Source organism: Betta splendens, chromosome 10 (genome assembly GCF_900634795.4).
Source record: "Betta splendens chromosome 10, fBetSpl5.4, whole genome shotgun sequence".
In the NCBI taxonomy this organism is placed as follows: domain Eukaryota; kingdom Metazoa; phylum Chordata; class Actinopteri; order Anabantiformes; family Osphronemidae; genus Betta; species Betta splendens.
In genome coordinates this window covers 15,437,251-15,457,324 of record NC_040890.2, presented here as the reverse complement: position 1 = coordinate 15,457,324, position 20,074 = coordinate 15,437,251, and the positions used below count along the sequence as shown (strand labels likewise).

Sequence of the window (20,074 nt, the reverse complement as noted above, 5' to 3'; positions counted from 1 at the left end):
GATAAAGTTTCCCCCATGAGGCCAGGCTGCCTCCAGGCCTCCTCTGCCATCTATTCACTGCATCTTCATTTTTTTGTTTTTTTTTTTCCCCTCTCTGGTCCTAAATGAGCCGGGCGGTAGCATCCCACTCTGGGCCTTCACTGTGCCGTCACTAATCACCAGACCCCTACTAGCTTTATCATAATTAACAGATCAAAGAAGTGAAGAAAAGGGCAGTCATACATTATTAAACAGACCGTGTGTGTGTGTGTGTGTGTGTGTGTGTGTGTGTGTGTGTGTGTGTGTGTGTGTGTGTGTGTGTGTGTGTGTGTGTGTGTGTGTGTGTGTGTGTGTGTGTGTGTGTGTGTGTGTAAAACAATATAGTGATCTTTCCCAACGTGCTATAATTCTGTCTTTTCGCTGACGGCGTCCTCCACCGTGCTCCACTGTTGCATCCATTTTATCTTGCAGTTGTTTTTTTCTCTGCTCACATCCCCTCTTTCCCAGCCGACCCTGACGCCGGCCCTTTTGACCCCTGCCCCTCACTACGAAGTGCTCAGACGAACACCGGCCTGTGCTCAGGAGGAAGTCAGAGGCCTCTGCTCTGAGAGCATTTCTACACTGTTCACATTATTTGTCCTGGACGTTGACACAGACACTTCACACATCCTATTAAATGTAAAATGCCAGGCATCTCCTCCACCTTTGAACGCTACTCTTTTCTTGTTCCTTCTGGTTGAAAGGTACTGTATGCGCTGGAACTTAATTACTGTTACTGTTCGCTGTGATAATGATGAATGATAATCATCAGCTCTGCTGCTTTTTTTGTTGCTGTAATGTTCAAAGTTCAGTTTGAGGCAGCTTCTGTTTTTCAGCTCACTATTGTTTCTGATCTTGTCTTATCAGCATCACATTGTTTCAGGAAAAGTGACCCCTTCTTTCCCTTTTAGTCGTTGTCCTTCTTCTTTTGGGCTCCTTCTGAAACTCATCCTCTTCAGGCTGTAATAAACCTGTAGTTAGCTGTTAAAGCCATGTGCATTTTACACTAAATGGCCCCTGGCGTCTTCCTGCCTGCTGTTGGGGCTTACGACCAATGGGCCTTAAAATGACTTAATTTCCTATCTGCCTCCTGGGGGAGCTTTTAGGGAAGCTAAAAGCTGGTCACAGCCCACAGAGAGTGAGTATCAGAAAGGCCTTGGGCTGCGGTGGCTCCCAGCTGAATCAAAATTGCCATCGCTTTAATTGCCATGGGCTGTATCTACACGAAAAAATATCACGCTGATGCTGGTATGAAGCATCAGGGACGCTTCCCAGTAGCGCCAGTTATCGTCCCTGACTTATTATTTTTATGCAATACTTACTTGCACTTGAAATGTGCCATATACAGTCACAAGTACAACATATTTTTCAGCTAGTTTCATCCCTATAAACTACTTTTGCTGTACAGTAGCTTTGCCTCAATTCTTCTCATGACACTGGGGGTTTTGTTTGTTTGTTTCCCCTGGCTTTAATTATCATTACTTTTTATTAGCCAGGCTGTCTCGGATGAAGACGTCACCTGTCGAACTCTGTGCGTATCCATCCACGCTACGCTGCAACCCTTTAATGAACTATAATAAAACCATAATCAAGCGGTCATAAAGCAGCTCAGCGCCCCGCCTCTCCCCCTTCGTTTCAAGCCCTCGACGTGTCCTTGGTTAATAGGGTTGTGTTAGTTAACAAGCCTGCGAAGCCGCCGTCAGCAGCATTATCGCTGCGACACGCGGACCCGGCGCCGTTATCGGGCCTCTCCGTGGCAGCGACGGCAGACAGCTCGGAAATTAGCAGCTCGGCGAGGGAGTCGAGGAGGCGAACAGCATTATTACACACCGCCAGCTGTGTCTGGATACCAGGGACGCCAACGCAGGGCCGCACGCGTCCATGCACGCGGGGCCCAGAGTGCTGCATCCACAGCCCCGTGAGGTGCGAAGCGCATGCAGGGCGCAGCGCGTCTCATTATTAGCAGCAGCGGCGGCGGCGGCGGCGGCATCAGGAGAGACGAGGGCAGCGCGGCTCAGCCAGCAGTCACAGCAATTTACAGGTCTGTCAGAGAGAAAGAGGTGGAGCACAAGAGAGAATTAGAGAGCATTTAGAGCTGTGAAATAGACTGGAGACGGGCAGAACGAGCTGCTGGTGAGTGTGAGATGTGCACGTGTTGACTTTACCGCAGGCTTTTCCAGTGGGGATCCGCGCGCCTTTGCTTTATTGCACAACACTTGGCAAAAGAGTGTGGGGTTGTGGATTTCAGATTTAATTCAAAGTTGGAGATTTTTCAGAGTTTTCCAAGGTTTAGTAGCGTAACGCCTGCCAAGCGCCTGATAGCATCAGAATTTATGCTTAGTGGCACGATAATCCCGTTTTACGCAGCATTATTTTCTGTCTCTGGCTCGAAAATGAATGCTTCGAATTGAGCGAAGTGCTCGCTGCAGTATGTTTTGTGTAGGTATGTATATATTTTCTGTCATGAGCAGGAGTCTCATGTATGTGATTGACTCATGCAGAAGGATTCTAGTGGCTACTTTAGCTCAGAAACCGGCAGGAAGTCAACAAGCAGCAACATCACGATGAGTTAAAAATAACTTTGTGGAGATCAATGTTTGAGGCTGTCTGCAGGATCACACTGGGCTCCCCTCGCTTCCTGAGACACACACACACAAACAATCTTCCCCTTAAACTGTGACATGATTCCTCTTCGGCCGTGACCTGTGGAGTAATGATACAGGGAGGTCAGAGGAATGATGCTGACTCCTGTCTGCTCCTTTCTGTGTCTGTCTGCAGAGGGGATTTGTAACATGACAATGGACTCCAACTCCATCACCATGCCGATGTCAGACCCCAACGCCTGGGCGACAGCCATGAACAACCTGGGGATGCCTCCCATGGGTCTGACTGGACAGCCACTCATGCCAGGTAGCGAATCACCTGCACCTCACAGCAGAACACCAGAAGCACTAGGTTAGATCGCACATGTGTTTAAGTCTTGATGAACAGTCAAGAGTTTGTAGCTTATTTACCTTTTTACCCGCAGACAGAACTGTATTTGAAATAGTAGTGATGAATTCATGTATAAAAAGTATACTGTGCCTAAATATGGCAGCTGTTACCATGATACAGGGTGATCGGGACTCATGAAGCGTCAAGGTTATTTAAAATAAGTGTTATGGAATAAAACTAAGCCGCGTTGCCAAGGTTAATAGAGAATCAAGTTGTGTTTGGCACAAGTTGGACATTTTGAATCATTTAGAAGCTGCAGGTTTTTTTGTCAATCCTTTTTAAAGCTGCCTTTTACTGTTTGTGCCATGCAAATCTCTGTGGTTGTTGTCTGTACATGTTATCACCTCCTTTGTCTCCCTCTATTTTCCCATAAAGGGTGAATCAAAGGCAGATGCACAGGTTTGCATGTGCGTGGATGTGCTGACCGCTGCATATTTCGTGTACAGTGCGAGTCGTTCCCGCGCTGAATTTCCAAGCATCAGTGAGAGCTGTACAAAGCTTTAGTGAGTTGATCAGCACACGGTTTGCTGGTTATGCTGTTACCACTCTACCCTCACCCATAGCTGCACCGTCTCCTCCATCAGTTTTTTTTGCTGTGTCTTTTCTCTCTCCTCTTTTTCCTAAAGCCTTTTATAAATCACTTCCCTCGTCTTAGATGTAATGCACTTTCAAATTTGGCACCAGGCCTGTTCTGGACGTCACACATTTTATCCTGCTTGCAAATGCACAGGTGCAAGTGAGCACATTAATAACGGGCCCGGTGTATTTTACATATGTTATGAGGCAATGTGCTGGATCAGAGCGACAACATTTTACCCAAATGGAATGCAAAGTTATCAGCTGCACCTGCGTCGGGAAAGTTAAAATGTTGGACACTTCATCAGATCGCGTGTTTGTGCCTGAGTTTTAAACCCTGGTCACTGCAGGAGATGGGACGTTTTCCCATTCTGTCTTCACAAGGCTCCGCGTTCACAAGACGGATGTATGATAACAGAGGCGGTCGGACGTGGGGGAAGCTAATCTGGAAGCTGCTGTATCCAAATCCCCTTTAACGAGGCGCGGCGGTGGAAGGAGGGAGAAGGCCGTGATGGAGCGGGAGGGGACAGCTGCGTCTCCCCCTTTAGATCACCTGGAAAAGCAGCTGGTGCTCCTCTCATCTTCCTCCCTTTCCTCCGTTTCCCTCCCTCGCCAGCACAAATTACCCAACATCTCATTTATGTGTCATTAGAGCTGAGTCAGCCCCTGCAGCCCAGGAGCCCGTTGTAACGCATTCTGTCTCATCCTGCGCTGAGCCGGGCTCCGTTACAAACCCGGCCGCGTCACGCTGCAACCCAGAGCGCGGCCGCTCCAATAATCCGCAACTAATAATAATGAGACTGACTTACTGTCATTTAAAGTTTCTCTTGGCCACATGATCAGACGTCCTCCCTCTCACATTTACATTTCAGAAACATGCTACTTGAACGTCTCTCAGTCCAGATGAATGCTTCGTTTCTCAAAGGCAGATATTTTCCATTCATGTAATTTTCACTTCACTCAAGTCAAAAGAACTTTTCTAGTCGAACCCCAAGAGAAATATGCGAGTGGAGCGAGATCTGCTTAAGCACTTCCCTTCTGGTTTTCTTTGTTGACAACTTGTGAGAATAGAATAAAAACCCAAGGTTGGCCGCAACCTTGTGAAATGTCTGGTGTAAATGCAGGTATTTGTGCTGTTTGCACATTAAGTCTTGATGAAGTCTCTGAGCTCAGAGCTCCAACTACACGCACAGTTACATGTCTTCCTTTAATGTCATCCCACACTTGTTACCAGAGCACCTTGTGCCTTTCAACTAATCCAGGTGGATTTGTTATTGATTCTCCATCGCGCCTCAACATCATTGTCTCCTTCTGGCTTCACCTCCAAACGACAGAGGAGAATTCACTGTTGGTCCATCATTTCCTTCATGTAAGCTGCTTGGGGTTTTTTTAAGTGTTGCTTTCAGGCTCATCTGTTAAGAGGCGTCCTGTGCTGCCACGCCTATTAGCCCGCCTCGCCTCCATCCACCGCATGTCCCCCGCCTCCGGCCAGCAGCCTTTGTCCCGACAGTCAGACCACTGTGGGCAGAGCCTTCCACACTCTGCAGCTCCACAAAAGCTGGCGCGTGTCCCCAGCGATGAGTTTTATTTCACCAGGTGGACTGAGCTGCGGCTGTGTGTGTGAGAAAGTCATTACGCCTTTCTATTAGATGTGTTGGGAAGGAGGAAGAGCTTGAATTCAAGCCACTGGGAAAAGTTTATGTTCTGGAGAGAAACCAAGGTGCTGGATATTTTCTCTGATTCATTTGTCGTATTAGTGTTTTCCTCCGTCCACTCCACATTTATGACACCTACTGTATTTCCTGGCTGTCTTCATGCTCCCTCGCTGTTCCTGTGATTTATCCCTGTTAAGTTTGGTCACTGTTTGTGTTGAGTTGAACCTTTAAATGATGGGTCTGGGCACAGATTCTGACTCCAGGAGTGTCTTCAAGTGCAGCCCAGGAAGGTCCAGATGTCACATCCAAAGCCTGCAGAAAATCACCAGGATTGAACTGTGGAACGTTATTACAGCTGCAACTATTCAAACACTTCACCTACTCGGAGTCTGAGATTCAGTTTTTTATTGTTATCATAGTGGATATTTTCAGTCTCGCCTCTGTACAGTCGACTTACAGTAGTTGGCAACCTGGAACAGCGCTTACAGTTTTACATCAGTACGACGACGATGTGTTTGTTTGGACAGAGAGAGAGAGAAAGATTCTGATTCTGATGATCACCAAACATCCAGATTAGTGTGCAGGACATTCAGCTACTTCCTCGTCTGACCTGTTACAGTTAGTAGGACCAAAGTCTGCTGAGTGTGGTCACATACTGTACAGTATTGTTTGGACTCTGAGAAATGAGGAAAAACTGCAACAGTAACCACATGAATCAACATCTGGTTTCTACATCTTTGACGAGAAAGGGACAGAGAGAATATCCTATTTCATGAGAGTTCTGTATCTATTTCCCTTCATTCATCAGCGTTCTCTCCAGAACGTCCAGAATAAGTAGAACCAGATGTGCAGCCGAACAGAACCTCCTTTAGAGTTCTCTCAACATAAAGATCCTCCAAGACGGCTGTTGTTGTGCGTTAAGAGACTTTGACAGATCTGCCTCCACATGTGCATACACTGCTTCCTTTGTGACACATAGATGAAAGAAAAACACACAATCTGTTGAGTCTGATTTTGAATTACAGTGGATTCTACTGGTGACCACTGGTCTGTCTGCCTCACAGCAGAGGCCTCCCTAATAACAGGAGATGGCTGTCTTCAGAGGAGTGACAGGTTTGATCAGGCGGTTTTGAATTTCTCACGTTTTAAATCAAGTGTGTGGAATTGGCAAAAGGTGCTAGCGCCACACACACACACACACACACACACACAAGGAGGTACCAGATTTTACACACGTATTTCACAGAATGAATTTTGATGCACACGAGTAAACACACTAACTAAGACGCTCTGGAGAATAGATAAACAGGCTGCTCCCTGCTCCTTTGTTGCCACGTCCCCTCCACCACTGTGCACAGACCCGCCTGCAGACGCGCATGTAGACAGAAAACCACAGCTGTTTTGCGATGACTCAGGATCGTCTCATTCTCCCATATTAGCTCATCTGGATTAACATTAGAAAATGCCTCAGAAGACAGTCATTCCTCCGCTGTAAGCGCTTTCCCGGCCTTGTCCGCGGCTGCTGACTGCCTGGGATCACCCTTGGTGTGACGCCAGCGATGTCTGGCTGTGTAGGCGAACACACAGGCAAAATGAAGACTCCTTCCTTCAGATACACTGTGTTGGGTAAATAAATACACTGGTGGATGAGGTTACTGAGACGGAAGTTGATGACAGTTATTCCTCTCCGTGGCAGAAATCCTGCATTTTAAGCTACATATTGTTAAAAGGTAGATTTCTGGTGGAGGTGTGAGTATGGAGATGTCAGATAAAGAAGACTGATTTTAGCGGGCGCCATAAAGAAGCCGAGTCTTGCAATAACTTTCTTTCTTTTTTAAAGACGAGAGAGCTTTTATGTCTATCCTGCAGGTGGAGTAATGTACCAGGAAGAAAATGAAGTTGGTGAGGTTCATATGAAAATGGAAAGCGTGCGGCTGCTGGCAGAGATGGGCCGAGGCAGATTTCAGCCACTGGTTGGGTTCCAGGTGGCGAAGCTAGCTCGCCTCATTAGAGAATATTATCCAGCATGCCTCACGGCAGCCACCTTTATCCTCCCCCGACCCCTCCCCCACCACGGACTGCTGGGAGGGACATTTACTCTGGAAATGGGAGATGAGAACGGAGGAGAGGAGGACGACATTAATAGCCAAGGGCTTCACACAATCAAATGTCAGTTTTTTTAATTTGTCCCTCCAACCCGTGATTGATGGGCAGCGCAGAATGTAATTACTTTAGACAGTCCTTCAGGAGATTGTTTAACATCAAAAGGACATAATGGAGAGGAAGGAGAATGCAGTCAGAGACCAACTGTGCACGAGGGCTGCAGAGTACGTCAGCGCCGGGGAAGCTTTACAGCTTCCAGACAGCGTGGTGAAAGGGATCGGACAGATGTGGCCACATGTGGGTGGACCCGGCCCCAGGTTTCTTCTGCTCATTCTCTGTGGAGTTTGTACCGAGTGAAAGGAGCCCACTCCCTCTCATTAAGCGAGCAGCGCTCCGGCTTGCAGTCCGGCCTCCATCTGAACTGAAGGGTTTATTGTGCGTGACTTGTTACCTGTGAGTGACGTGAACCTGCCGCGTGTGTTGCTCCGTGTTGCTACACGGCATCGACAGCTTGCCGGAGGAATCCCGCCTCAGCTTCCTGCCTGAGTTCAGGCAGTGAAGATAGGAGTTGTTCTGTGCTGCTCGTCCCCTGAGGCAAGTTTGCAATTTGATGCTGAGCTACACAAAAGCATTTTGAGTTAGGTTGTTAGAAATTAGGAACAGAACCAACAAGACATTCAAGCAAACCTGCTAAAATAAACCTGTAAACTCAGGGAAGATCAGGATTCAGGTAGAACAAAAGTAGAACTGGAGTCTGAATGAGCTCTGACTCATGGGTTCTTCTGTAATGCTGGTGAAGAACTGGACCTCTTCAGTGTTGGACCGTTGGTTTGCTATTGCCTCATTGCCTCACACCCAGATCATGCAATCTTATATATGTGATATATAATAGTGATATATAATATTATCATATATTTCACAGAGACTTGACAAAGTAGTTTTCATTCTTTCAGCTGCTGGAATCTTTTTTTAGTCATTCGTATATTTTCACCAGCTCCTCTTTTCACACCTGGCTCTTGTTTTAGGATTTAATCGGGTCCAGGCTAATCACTGAATTACCAGTGGTTGAATAAATTAAACCTAAGTAATGGCCTCTTCCAGCCATTGTGTCCAATCATTATGTCCCCATTATGTAAACTGTGCAAACCTCCAGCGTTTCAGCATCATTTTATTCCCTGTATAATAAATACACCCACTGTACTTCAAAGCATTCAGGGCAGAATGTCTTTTCATTCGCTGAAACTAAACTCATATTTTTCTGAATATATATAAAAACGCATAATTTTTGTCTTTGACTCCTACAGCTTTTCTTTCCAGGCGTTCTTACTCTTATTGTAGCTGTCTCTTTTTAAATGGATGTGCGTAATAGTTTTATATCCATAGCTCGTTAATATTCGTACCAGTTCCCTTTTCTGAGAACTTAGTTGACGTATGAAACTGGCCCCTTTGTGTCGCCAGTTGTCAGGTTCCAAAGAATGTAAGTATTTTAAAGAAGCAGGAGCCCAGTAACCGTCATTTCAGACCCTGATGTTTTATCACGTGTCCAGATGATGTCCACATGATATCAACCAGTGGCATTGCTGCAAAAGTTGTTAATACTTTGTTCTGATATTTGGTAGGAACTGTAAAAACAGTACACACTAAAATACACACACTGAACCTGTGTCTCTGCGACTTGACATTTGGTGTTTAGTCACTAAAGCTATTTTTTTAGCATTGTGATTTAGATCTTGTGGCGATGAATGTCTCCTCTCTAAGGTAGTGACTGTGTCTGCAGACGGCGACCACCTCCCTGTGATTAAAAAGGACACGCGGCTTATTAACCGCTGGAGCGAGCGGCTGCTCAGTGTGTTCAGCTCTGCTTAAGTTTTATTCCGGGGATGTCTCTTGGAAAGCTATTTTTCTCCTGCGATGGTGTACTGCAGGAAATTGAAATTCTATCCTCTTAAAGCTGCAGCTGTGATGGACAGATAATGATTGGGTAGGAGAGTTGTTTTCTTCCTGTCAGTATCCCATAAACTTCGGGTGATGGGATGAAATCAGGTGGCTAAGTCAACTTCCTTCATTTAAGGACATGCCACATTGTTTAGGAAAGCTCTGGATTCAACTAATTACTGTCATTGAGTGAGACACGATTGGATGAATGTGAACGTCAGGTGAAGTTCCCTGATGTTGATCTTTTTGGACCTGAAGCTCATGTTGTAATGAGCAGCACCGATGGATGGAGCTTGTCTCTGTCGGGTGAAAGTGAAAACACTTAAACTGATACTGTGAACGTCTGTCTCTGTCTCTGTCTCACCACAATACTTTCCACAAATTCGGCAGAAAATACTTTCATGTTAAATAGTTATCTTGCGTTCCACCTTTTTCCTTATCTTCTTTCTTGCGATCCATTTTCTTTTATTTCACCTTAATGTGCAGAAGAAGTCATCCATCGCCTGAGACCTAGGATTCCTCTTATCACCTGTTTCCACTCACTGACACCTGTTGAAAGACCGATGGTGAGGTCAGGGACAGATGTATAGTTTCACGCATTTGCCTTTTAAAATATCGTACCCAGCTCATCTTTTTTGTTTTCCTTATCTGGCCTCTATTTCTCCTTTTATTATTTTTGTCCTTCAGACAGTTTTATCAGTATAACATATTTATTACTCCTGCTCCTATTCCTTCACTGGAAGCCATTTAATTCATCTATTTTCTCCCTATCACAGAGTTCATTTATGAGTAGATGTGCCAGTAATGCTTTATGCACTTGAACAGTAAATATTATTCCTGCTTTACTGCTTTTATAGCTGTTGAAGATCACAATGTTTGTCATTAGGACCTTGCAGCTGCTGCAGCTTCACGCGTAGACTCACATCTGCATCTTCTACTTTAGTTCCGCAGTAAAACCTGTCGAACAGTAAATATCGTTTGGCCTAATATTTGTCTAATTATATTTGTCGTCATTATGCGTGTTTGTTTACTAAGACGTGATTATCTTTTAATCTGCTGTGTTGTACAGTCCACCAGCAGCGGCTTCTGTAAAATTGTTCTAACCAGCGTGTCACATTGATTTTGTTACGTGTCTGGTGCGTTACAGTCGGGGTGTAATTTATGGTGAAGGATTTGTTTGTCTAAGCGCTGCTCTGCCGCACACACACACACACACACACACACACACACACACACACACACACAGGTGCATAAACATTACACAGCCCGCGGCATAATTGTCAGCTCCGAATCCTTTGCAGGTGATTTTGTGGCACCGCGTCGCCTGCGAAGGAGAGGCTGTGTCATTTCCATTTCAAAATGCTCCGCGCGGGGCCCGATGTGCACATAAAAGCACGTGTGGTGATTATGTGCATGTGTTTGTGTATGTTTGTTTTTCCCAACTGCAACAGATTAATTTAGAAAATATTTTTTCCCCCAACTGTGTACATGATCTATAAGGTCATTCTTCAAGCAGGAGTCAGAAAGAAAAGGACACTCAGTAAAAACATCCTAAAATATGCATGTTATTCACGAGATGATTTATTCATGCAGGGCTGCATTTTCTGCTACGCGTGGCCACTTATGTGTCAGTGTTGTTGACAGAAGAATCACTCCAAGAATAAGCACACAACATGAACCGGACCTTAAACATTTAGTATGTGCTGAAATGATACCTGACTAAATGGACGCTGCTGGATCCCACGGCGCCTGAACGCCGCTTTGTTCCCCAGGAACTAACTGCTGTGTGGTGTCGTTCCAGATTTTGACCCCAGCCTCGGCATGATGGCTGGAATCACCCCCATCAACCCCATGATGCCCGGCCTCGGCATGGTGCCGGCGCCGCTCTCCCAGGATTTACCCGTTGTCAAAGAGATCATCCACTGCAAGAGCTGCACCCTGTTCCCCCCGAACCCCAGTGAGTAATAAACCTCCCCACCAACACCGACTTCGCCACGTTTTCTTGTCTTCTGGTCTGAAAAAATAAACGGTTTATGGAGCATTTAATAGCAGCTGCTGTGTAATATTCTTTGCATCAACAAATCACTCCAGCTCCAAAACTTTTACAACTTTCCCCAGAAGGATGGGCTTGTTTTTAAGCGTGGTCGTACCGTACGTCAGAGTGTGTTTGGATGATTCATTACCACAAGATTATGCTTTTGTAACATGTCACACCCCAGAGTCTTATTAAAAGTGACTTGAGACTTTGTTTTCTATATGGGAAACATCAATCAGCCGTGGCAGAGGGAGAATGGATGGTGTTTGTTGCTCCTCTTTGATTTCCCTGTCCTCATTTTCCTGCCTCACATTTAACCTGATCACCCTGATGCATTTATATGCACAAGGAACTGTGGGAATTTTTAGGGCAAGTGGCTTTTCATAATCAGACGCGCCGTGTTCTGTACAAGCTGTTGTTTATATTTATCTCCTGCCTCTACTTTCCAATTATCCAGAGATAGACAAAAGGTGGTGGGGGGTCCCGTGATTGATCCCGACTTGACTTTTCAGATTTTCCGTCGACAGAAAACTTTCTGCCTGGGGACGCGTTTCAAAGGCGTCTCGCATGTCATCTTCAAGGTGAACCCAAACAACAGCTCCTCTCCGCAGCAGCAGCGCTTGGGAGCTCGCAATATTTTCACAAAACAAAACAAACACTCCAGCATTCTGTTAGGTAAATGAAGCAGCTTTTTTTCCCTGCCTATAAGTCTGTGTTTCTGTAGTGTGCATTATGGCTCTGCATAAACTGTTACTGTCACAATGCGGTGCAGAGGGAAAAGCTGATTAAAAGTTTAACTTCACAGAGAAGCGGCTCCCTCTCAGCAGCAGAGGAATGAAGTGCGATACCCTGCGCGTGCTACATAAACCCTGAGGCTGACTGAGGCTTCTGCTCGCCGCCGTGGAGCCTGTCACTCACTCACGACCGCAAACTTTCTACGTGCCGCCTGTTGGTCGCTGTCAGCCGTTGACGTCGTGGCCTAATGGCCCTGAAGTGGTCACTGCACCAAATCTGAAGCTGTTCCAGTCTCCAGTGAAGCGTGGGCGCAGCACTTGCCCGGGGAGCTTCATCATTGTCATTTTCTACTTTTCCTCCTTTCTTCTTTGTCCAAACATCACCTGATCCAGGGAGGAGTCGGCTCAAAGTCACGTCTGACATCCTGCAGCAATGAAAGTAGACGTCCAAACATCAGCTTGACAGATTTGGATTAGTAAATGTCTAATTTAAAACTCGAATCCTTTAGTCTTAGTGAAAACACGTTTTAACATATCTGTAACACATCAGTTTTAGTTTAACACCTGTCTCAAGCTTGAGATGTTATTTAAAAAAGGGAGTCGATTATTATCTAGGTTTATTCACGGCATAAAGTTTATTGTCTTGACTTGACGGATCATTTGACCCGTTCTCCTTTGAGGCTTTTGGTAAATATCCAGGCAACAAGGTTGCATATGGTGTCCGTCACAAGTGGTCATTACCCTCTAGCCGCACACGCTCCACCTGACACCACATGACACCACATGCAGCATCCGCTCTCCCTGACCTTTAGCTCCTCCAGCTCCCGTGCCTCCCGCCTCTCCCGTCTCCTGTGTGCGTAACCTTGCCGTCGGTGCATCCTTGTCCGGCTCTTTCCCTTCTCTCTTTCCTCCAGTCAGACGCTGGCCTCTCTTCCAGTACCAACGCCGTTGACGACTGCTTTTCTTTTTTCTCCAAGTTGTTTGCAGCGACTCTGTGCTTAACGTCCGACCTGTGGACTTCAGACCTTGTGCTATTTGTGTCCATTCTTTCACATTTCTGAAGATGGTCTAAGAGCTGTACTATTAAAGGGAAGATGAGGCTTTGAAGATGCAGTATAGCTTTGAGGTACAGTTTGTACCAGTGTTGCATAAGACAGCTTGTATACAGTCCTTGGAGCCAAATTTAAAGTAAAGCTGTACGTTTCTGTTTTCTACTACTGACACATGATGCACTGAAGGACGTCCTTGACGAAATTACAGGAGCGCTCCAAAAATAGCAGAGAGTGAGGATGAGCTGATAATGGTGTCTGCTAATGTCTGTTTGGCCCTTTTAATAAGGCGCTTAGCTTAGCAAGTCACTGTGATGGATGGTGATGACCTATGCTAGTGTAGCAGACCAGTGAGAGTGGACTGACTGACAATCAGCAGCCATGTGTGTCCACCTGGAACAGAAACCGTCGCTGATTCCCCAGTATTTGAGAAAATGGAACATAGTGGTTCACTATAAAATCTTTATTATATGTTAGAAGTGTGCAATCTTGTGCTCTGTTTTCAGTGCAACCGCCTCCTCCTCCCTCCTTTTCCACCCTGGACTCTGCATCTGCCCGCTTCACCACCACCTCGCCTGTTTGTGTCTAGTCTACATTTTAAAACTCTTTCTCTGAAACTTTGCCTTCACAATAACCAAAAGAGGAACATATTAGAATTCAAATTATAGCAAAATAAAGCTTTTTCCTGGGAGGGGTCAGTTCTGCTGCCTCTGCCCTGTAGAAAAATCCAATTGCTTGGACTTGTTTGCAAATACTTTTATAAATTGCATATTATTGCAAATAATAATAATATGTTTAGTGTAATTCAGTCTGGAAAACTGGAAACTGTTTTTCAGAGTTTTGTCAACTGAGCAGCGATTCTTTTTTTCTTGTGCTGCCACATTGCTGCGCTGCACCCATTCTCTTCTCTGTCCTGTCTCCCCATCATCACCACCACCACCACCATCAGACAGGAAAGGTCAGACAGTTTGGAAGCCTTTTCTTGCATCTGTCAACAAGGTCTTTTTTCTTGCTATCGCAAGCTTTTTCTTCGCCACCATTTTCTTCCTTTCTGACCATTTCAAGTTGTTTCAACTAGTTTAATCTGCCAGCTCTGGAGGTCAAGGAACCAGTCTCATAGCGGTCAATACAACAGTCGCCTCTGAAGCTAAGAGGAAGCAGACGGGCCGATATGTGGCAGCCTTTGTGTGTCTGCGCGAGAGTTCAAAGAAAACGATGGCTCTGGCCTGGACTCAGGGAAAGTTTTGTTGCAGCTAAGTTCTGTCTGAGTACAAGGGGTTCTGACAGAAGGGGGGATTATGAGCTGACGGCTCCTTCCAGCCAGAAATGAATCTGTGGAATGTTTTTTCACAGCTTGACATCCCCACAATCTTTCATGCTTTTTGGATTACGTCTTTCAGCGCATTTCTTTATTTATTATGCTGTTAGCAGTTTTAGCAGAAGGGGCCAGGAGTCGCATACATCCTGCTTAGAGTCTGACTTTGCCCCACACAACATTAGTTCAGTGTGAGGCAGCAATTTCATCGGCGTCTGAGCATCTTACTACGTGTTGTAGATGAAAATGAGCCGTCCTGCTGAGTTATTTTTATTACTACAGGTGAGCGTTTGAAAGACCTTCGAGCAGCAAATATAAGTCTTTCTGTACAGCTCGTCCTCTGTTTACCACAACAATCGATGGGTCACTTTATTTGTATTAGACAGATGTGGCTGTGCAGCAGTAAAGCAGATGAAAAGCCAAAATTAAAACGAGAAACCCAGCATCAGTGGTCTCCCTGTTTAAAATGGTTTTCTGCTTGACTGTGAAATCCCATGCCAAGTCTGTAACCCAACCAGTATCCAGTGTTGAAATGCTTTTGATCACACTTCAGTCAGACCCCAGGATGTCTCCATTGCTCCAGTGCACCGGGCCTTCGCGGTGCACCTGAGACACCCAGCCGAGTTCAGCGCGAGTTCCCCTCGCTGCGTCGATATCTGCAACAGTGGGATCACTTTCTATCATCTAGCATCCCGTAACGCAGCATCCTAAGAGTTCTGATTAGCTGGTTCACTCCTCCTAGACCCCGCTAATCACATTCATCACGGATGGAAACCCCTATCTGTTGGAGATTAGATCAGTCAACACTCATCTGTGTAGAATAAGTGATTTTCGCAATGCAAGGGACCTTCCACATGAGAGGATTTGCAATCGCTTTGTAGCCAAAAGGATTTCATTTCCATGCGTGGAATGGTTTGATATTAACATTTATCAAACACAAAACTTTCTGAGCATATTGCTTCCAGTTATCATTATTCATGCATTAGGCTTAATCATTTTTTTACATCGTAAGTGCAATGTTTTAAAAACGACTTAATTGAATTTCGCTCCATCCAGCTCAGAATGTGATCTGGTTTTCAAAGTGCGCGATCATGTGGGTGTGACGTGGTCTTTAGTCTCAGCCGCTTCTTAACATTTTGGATTTATTTGTCATTTATGCCTTCTGGGTATTAAGCATTTGCTTTAAGTAGCAGCGGATTAGAAGTCTTGTCATTATACTTTTTTCCCCTTCAAACTCTTCCCCTTGTTTTTTTAGGCCATTGGCACAAACCCACGGCCTCGATGTAATATCTAATACACCCGGTAGGAAGTACAGTACCCACCCATCCATGTTGAAGATATTGAAATCAGTTCCTATTTAACACTAGGACTACCACATTTTTTGTGGTATCTGTTTTTGTAAATACACGTGTGCAGCTGCTTCTTTCCTTCGTTTCCTTCTACTTTTCTATTGACTATAAATAGTGGTACAGATTTCTGCTGCAGTAAAAGCCAATGACAAGAAATCAAAGCTGCTCCTCAGGTCTGCCAAAGTGATTTGAAGCAATGGTGTAATCAAAACACTGGGAGCCTGCCGTTGCGTATATTGTCTTCTGCTCCTCAAAGAGCATAATTCATACTCAAAATTGAGTTTCATTGTTCTGGGACAGCTGAATCATTTATTGAGCTGTTTATTGCACTTGTATTATCTCTACACAGATGCAATTCCATCACTTTTTCAGTCAAGTGTTTTTTGACACATTGTTGTGTCTCTCCCACTTTTTTACCCAGATCTTCCGCCTCCGGCTACGAGGGATCGCCCCCCGGGGTGCAAGACGGTGTTTGTGGGCGGTCTGCCGGAGAACGCCACCGAGCAGCTCATCATGGAGGTGTTTGGGCAGTGTGGCGACATCACCGCCATACGCAAGAGCAAGAAGAACTTCTGCCACATCCGCTTCGCTGAGGAGTTCACGGTGGACAAGGCTCTTTTCCTGTCAGGTGATCTGCCCTTTCAGAGTTAACCCACTAGTTTCAAAGTTCCTAAAAGTTAGGTTTTCAAGAAATAGCTTTATTACAAATTACAGAGCTGAACGAATGAATTTAGTGTGAATGGGTAATTTAGGTATTAGGTAATAAGTATTTTGCAGAACACAAAAGGTTTGATTTCTCAGGAGAAATATAGAAATAATTAAAACTGTAAATTACGCAACAAACCTTCAAATGATCATTTAATTATTCAGGATCCTCTTTTTTAGATTAAAGATTTTAGAGCTATAGATAAATACGTACAGAACCAGAGGCTGAGCCGCTCTGGATCAGGACTGTTAGTTCACTGATGTTGGCTGAAATCTCTAATAGACTGGGGTATAAATGACTGTTTAGGAGAAGCATCTCTACTAACCATGCCAAACCAAATGATGGCACTCGTCTTCATTTTCTAGACGTCGTAATCTGCCGGCAAGTTATTCACACTTAGTTAACCTGGGAGCCGGCGCAGTCGTCTTCCCAGCGTCATTAAGACGTGTGTTCGTGTGCAAATGAGATGTTGTGTTTGTGCTTCCCTCTGTTCTCGCAGCTGGATGCAGAGCTGAGCTCCATGTATTAGCCAGATGACAGAGCTTTGTAGTTTCCCCCATAAATAATACTTCACCCAAGCGCCCACATACAAACACACACCCTGTGCAAACAGCCAGCAATGACGCACCCGCAGCAGCCCCAGCACTCGGAGATCTCCTCATATGAAATATTGAAGTAGTGGTAGATTGGGCGCCTGAAGCGGCGAGAACGAGCTGAAGCAGAAACCTCCCAAGCTCACACTCATTTCTTTTCCTGTTTGCGCTGACATGACACACCACACACCCCCCCCCCCCCCCCCCCCCCCCCCCCCCCCCCCCCCCCCCCCCCCCCCCCAACACACACCCACACACCCCCGCTCTACGATGAGAGTGTGTCGGGCCTCTCGGTGCGTCACGCTGGGCATCATTACGACGTCCGGCAGAAGCGCACGTACGCGCTTCCAAGAGCGCGCCGTGAACGCGCTCTCTGAACATTTCAACCAATTAAATCACAAAATGATCACGATCTCACTTCAAATTCGCAACTGGCCATTAGTGGAAATTGAGTAAGGAGGAGAGTGGGGATAAGAGGGAAGTAGTAGGGAGAAGAGGGGTAATGAGGGATATTGTGGTCTTTCAGTGCCACTAGAGAAGTAATTGCCCTTCCGAAGTCTCTCTCATGTATTGACAAAAGGATACAGATCTCCTGACTCCCCAGAAGCCAACAACTGAACTATGGTGTCTCAAACAAAGAGTTCAACAAAGACCGGTCCAAATTGGTCACGGTGCTGATGAGAGTTTATAGCAGACTTCAGTAACCGTTTGACCGGGGTTTTTCTTTCTTGTGTAAAAATGTGGACGTGATGGGAAGTAACTCGCTGTTGGCCACAGACAGAAACCAGCATCCTGTAGACTAAAGCTCATTTGGATCCTGCTTCAGTCTCATGATCCGTTTTCCTACAGTATGTTGCTGCTCGGTTTCATCAAATTCACACCTCCAGGCCTGTTTTCCATTTGCATTAGAAAGAGACGTGCTGCCCCTAATTCAACTGATCTGTCTTTTTATTTATATCTTTTTTTAGTTTGTGAAAAGCCTTGAAGCTGTTTGACTGCAGATTCTCATATGGATTTGACAAATCACTGAGAAATGAGCATAGATTAATGGCAGAGTGACTGATGTGAAACCGCAGAACCATGACTCGCTCAGTCTGAGTCGGATCTCGCTGCAGAGGCTGCGATCGAAACTGGTGTTGGGCTGTAATTCAGTGTTTAGGACAAACAGATTGACACTGACGTGACGTGTGTATGTGGACAAACCTTCGGTACAGTCCGAGCTGGTTCAGATGGGTCTCATACAACATAATAGGGGAATTACGGAAAAGTCGCGAGGGTCGACAACATCAGGAGGCTCCATTAACAGAGAAGCAGGTAATGGCCACAGAGATTCACAGCAATCTGCTCGGTAAATGCTGAGATGTGTATGTGGAGCAGGGTGGTGGACCGACGCAGACGGCCTGTTTTATGTGCACACACCTGCAGTAAGCGCCACACACTGTGAGAATTGCATCAAACTGTCTGAGCAGACAGACTAGCTCATTTTAATTTGTGCGTGTCATGCTGTGCCATCTGCTTCTCCTTGTTACATTTACTCCTCATTCCCGCTCCCCGTTTATTCTTCCGCGTCCTTTTAGGTCTTTTTGCACTTTTAACTCCCGCTCTCTCTTCTCCTCAGGGTACCGCGTCCGTCTGGGCTCCAGCACAGACAAGAAGGACACGGGCCGCCTGCACGTGGACTTCGCCCAGGCCCGGGACGACCTGTACGAGTGGGAGTGTCGCCAGCGCATGCTGGCCCGGGAGGAGCGGCACCGGCGCAAGATGGAGGAGGACCGTCTGCGGCCGCCGTCGCCGCCCCCCATCGTCCACTACTCGGAGCACGAGTGCGGCCAGCTGGGCGACAAGATCAAAGGTTAGGCCACGGACGGCACTCAGCGGGTCTAATGGCACAAACCTTTACACCCGTTTAATCCTGCGCAAATAGAGCCCGGCCTCACCGTTAATGAGCCGGCGCGAGGGAGAATGGCTTTGGATCCGGTTCACGAAAACCATAAACGTTTGGTGGCAGAAAGCGGAGGATCAGTGTTTGCGTGCCTGGATCAGGACGGCAGCAGGCGTCCATTAATACGACGGTGAAGCTGGCAGGGCAATTATCTGCCTGTTCTCCTCTCGCCGGTTCCCCCGCGTTCCCCTCTCATGGGTTCTCCTGCTCCTCGCCGTTCTCTTCTCATGGGTTCTCATCAGTTCCCCCCTCATCGGTTCCCCCACCCTCGCATGTTCACCTCTCATCGGTTCCCCTGCCCCTCACACGCTCCACTGTTGTCGGTTCCCCTGCCCTCCTCCGCTCCTCCGCTCGTCCTCTGCTCCTCGTAGTTTTGCGTCCGACTCCCCTCTTTCTCCCTGGTCTCAGATTGCTGCCGCGTTTCTGGCTGAATGAGCTTGTTTCACTAATGAGCAATGACACTTCCAGGTCTCAGTCACAGTTGCCTGATACCAAAATGGCTGTGACTTTGTGTGTGTGTCTTCCATCTGTGAGTCTTTTCCTGGTCTCCCTTCACTGCCTCGGTGGAAGGAGCTGTTCTGTCCCACGCTGCTGCTTTTCCACACTGTTGTTGCAGACATTTTCATTGTTTCTTTCTCTTCCATGTCAGGAAGAACATTTACATGCTCTGACTATAAATGGGTTTCATCCCCACCTTATTTCCAGTGCCCGTCATTTATACCTTCCTCTCTCCTTTCCTTCTAGAAGCTTTCTCTTTTAACCCTGTGTCATTTCAGTGTCATCTTGTTCCTCTTAACCCTGACTGTGTCTTACTTTAACATCTGAGGCAGATGTGGAGTCAGTTAAAGACACATGAAAAGTACAGTTCTAATTCATTAATTGGAGCCCTGCTGCAACAAACCAACGCTGGTGGTTCTCTGGTTCTGCCTGGGCTTTTTCTTACCTGCGGACGTATAGTTCACAGCCTTTTTTTAAGTTGGTATTTTATAATAATGGTTGGTCTGAAAGGTGATTTCTCTTTCATTTCTTTGTTCCTGGAATATTCTCACAGGCCTCGGTAAGAATGATGG

At 46.2% G+C, this 20,074-nt stretch overlaps 1 protein-coding gene across 4 annotated transcripts in view; it reads left to right on the top strand.

The window, feature by feature from the left end:
* The window catches only part of enox2 (ecto-NOX disulfide-thiol exchanger 2), a 114,294-nt gene that overhangs the window by 74,387 nt on the left and 19,833 nt on the right, over window positions 1-20,074 (top strand). For all 4 annotated transcript variants that reach the window (XM_029164664.3, XM_055512331.1, XM_029164663.3 and 1 more), the window contains 4 exons: window positions 2,797-2,928; window positions 11,083-11,238; window positions 16,185-16,391; window positions 18,681-18,914. In XM_029164664.3, coding sequence (XP_029020497.1) covers window positions 2,797-2,928; window positions 11,083-11,238; window positions 16,185-16,391; window positions 18,681-18,914 — 729 coding nt within the window. The remainder of the gene's footprint in view (window positions 1-2,796; window positions 2,929-11,082; window positions 11,239-16,184; window positions 16,392-18,680; window positions 18,915-20,074) is intronic.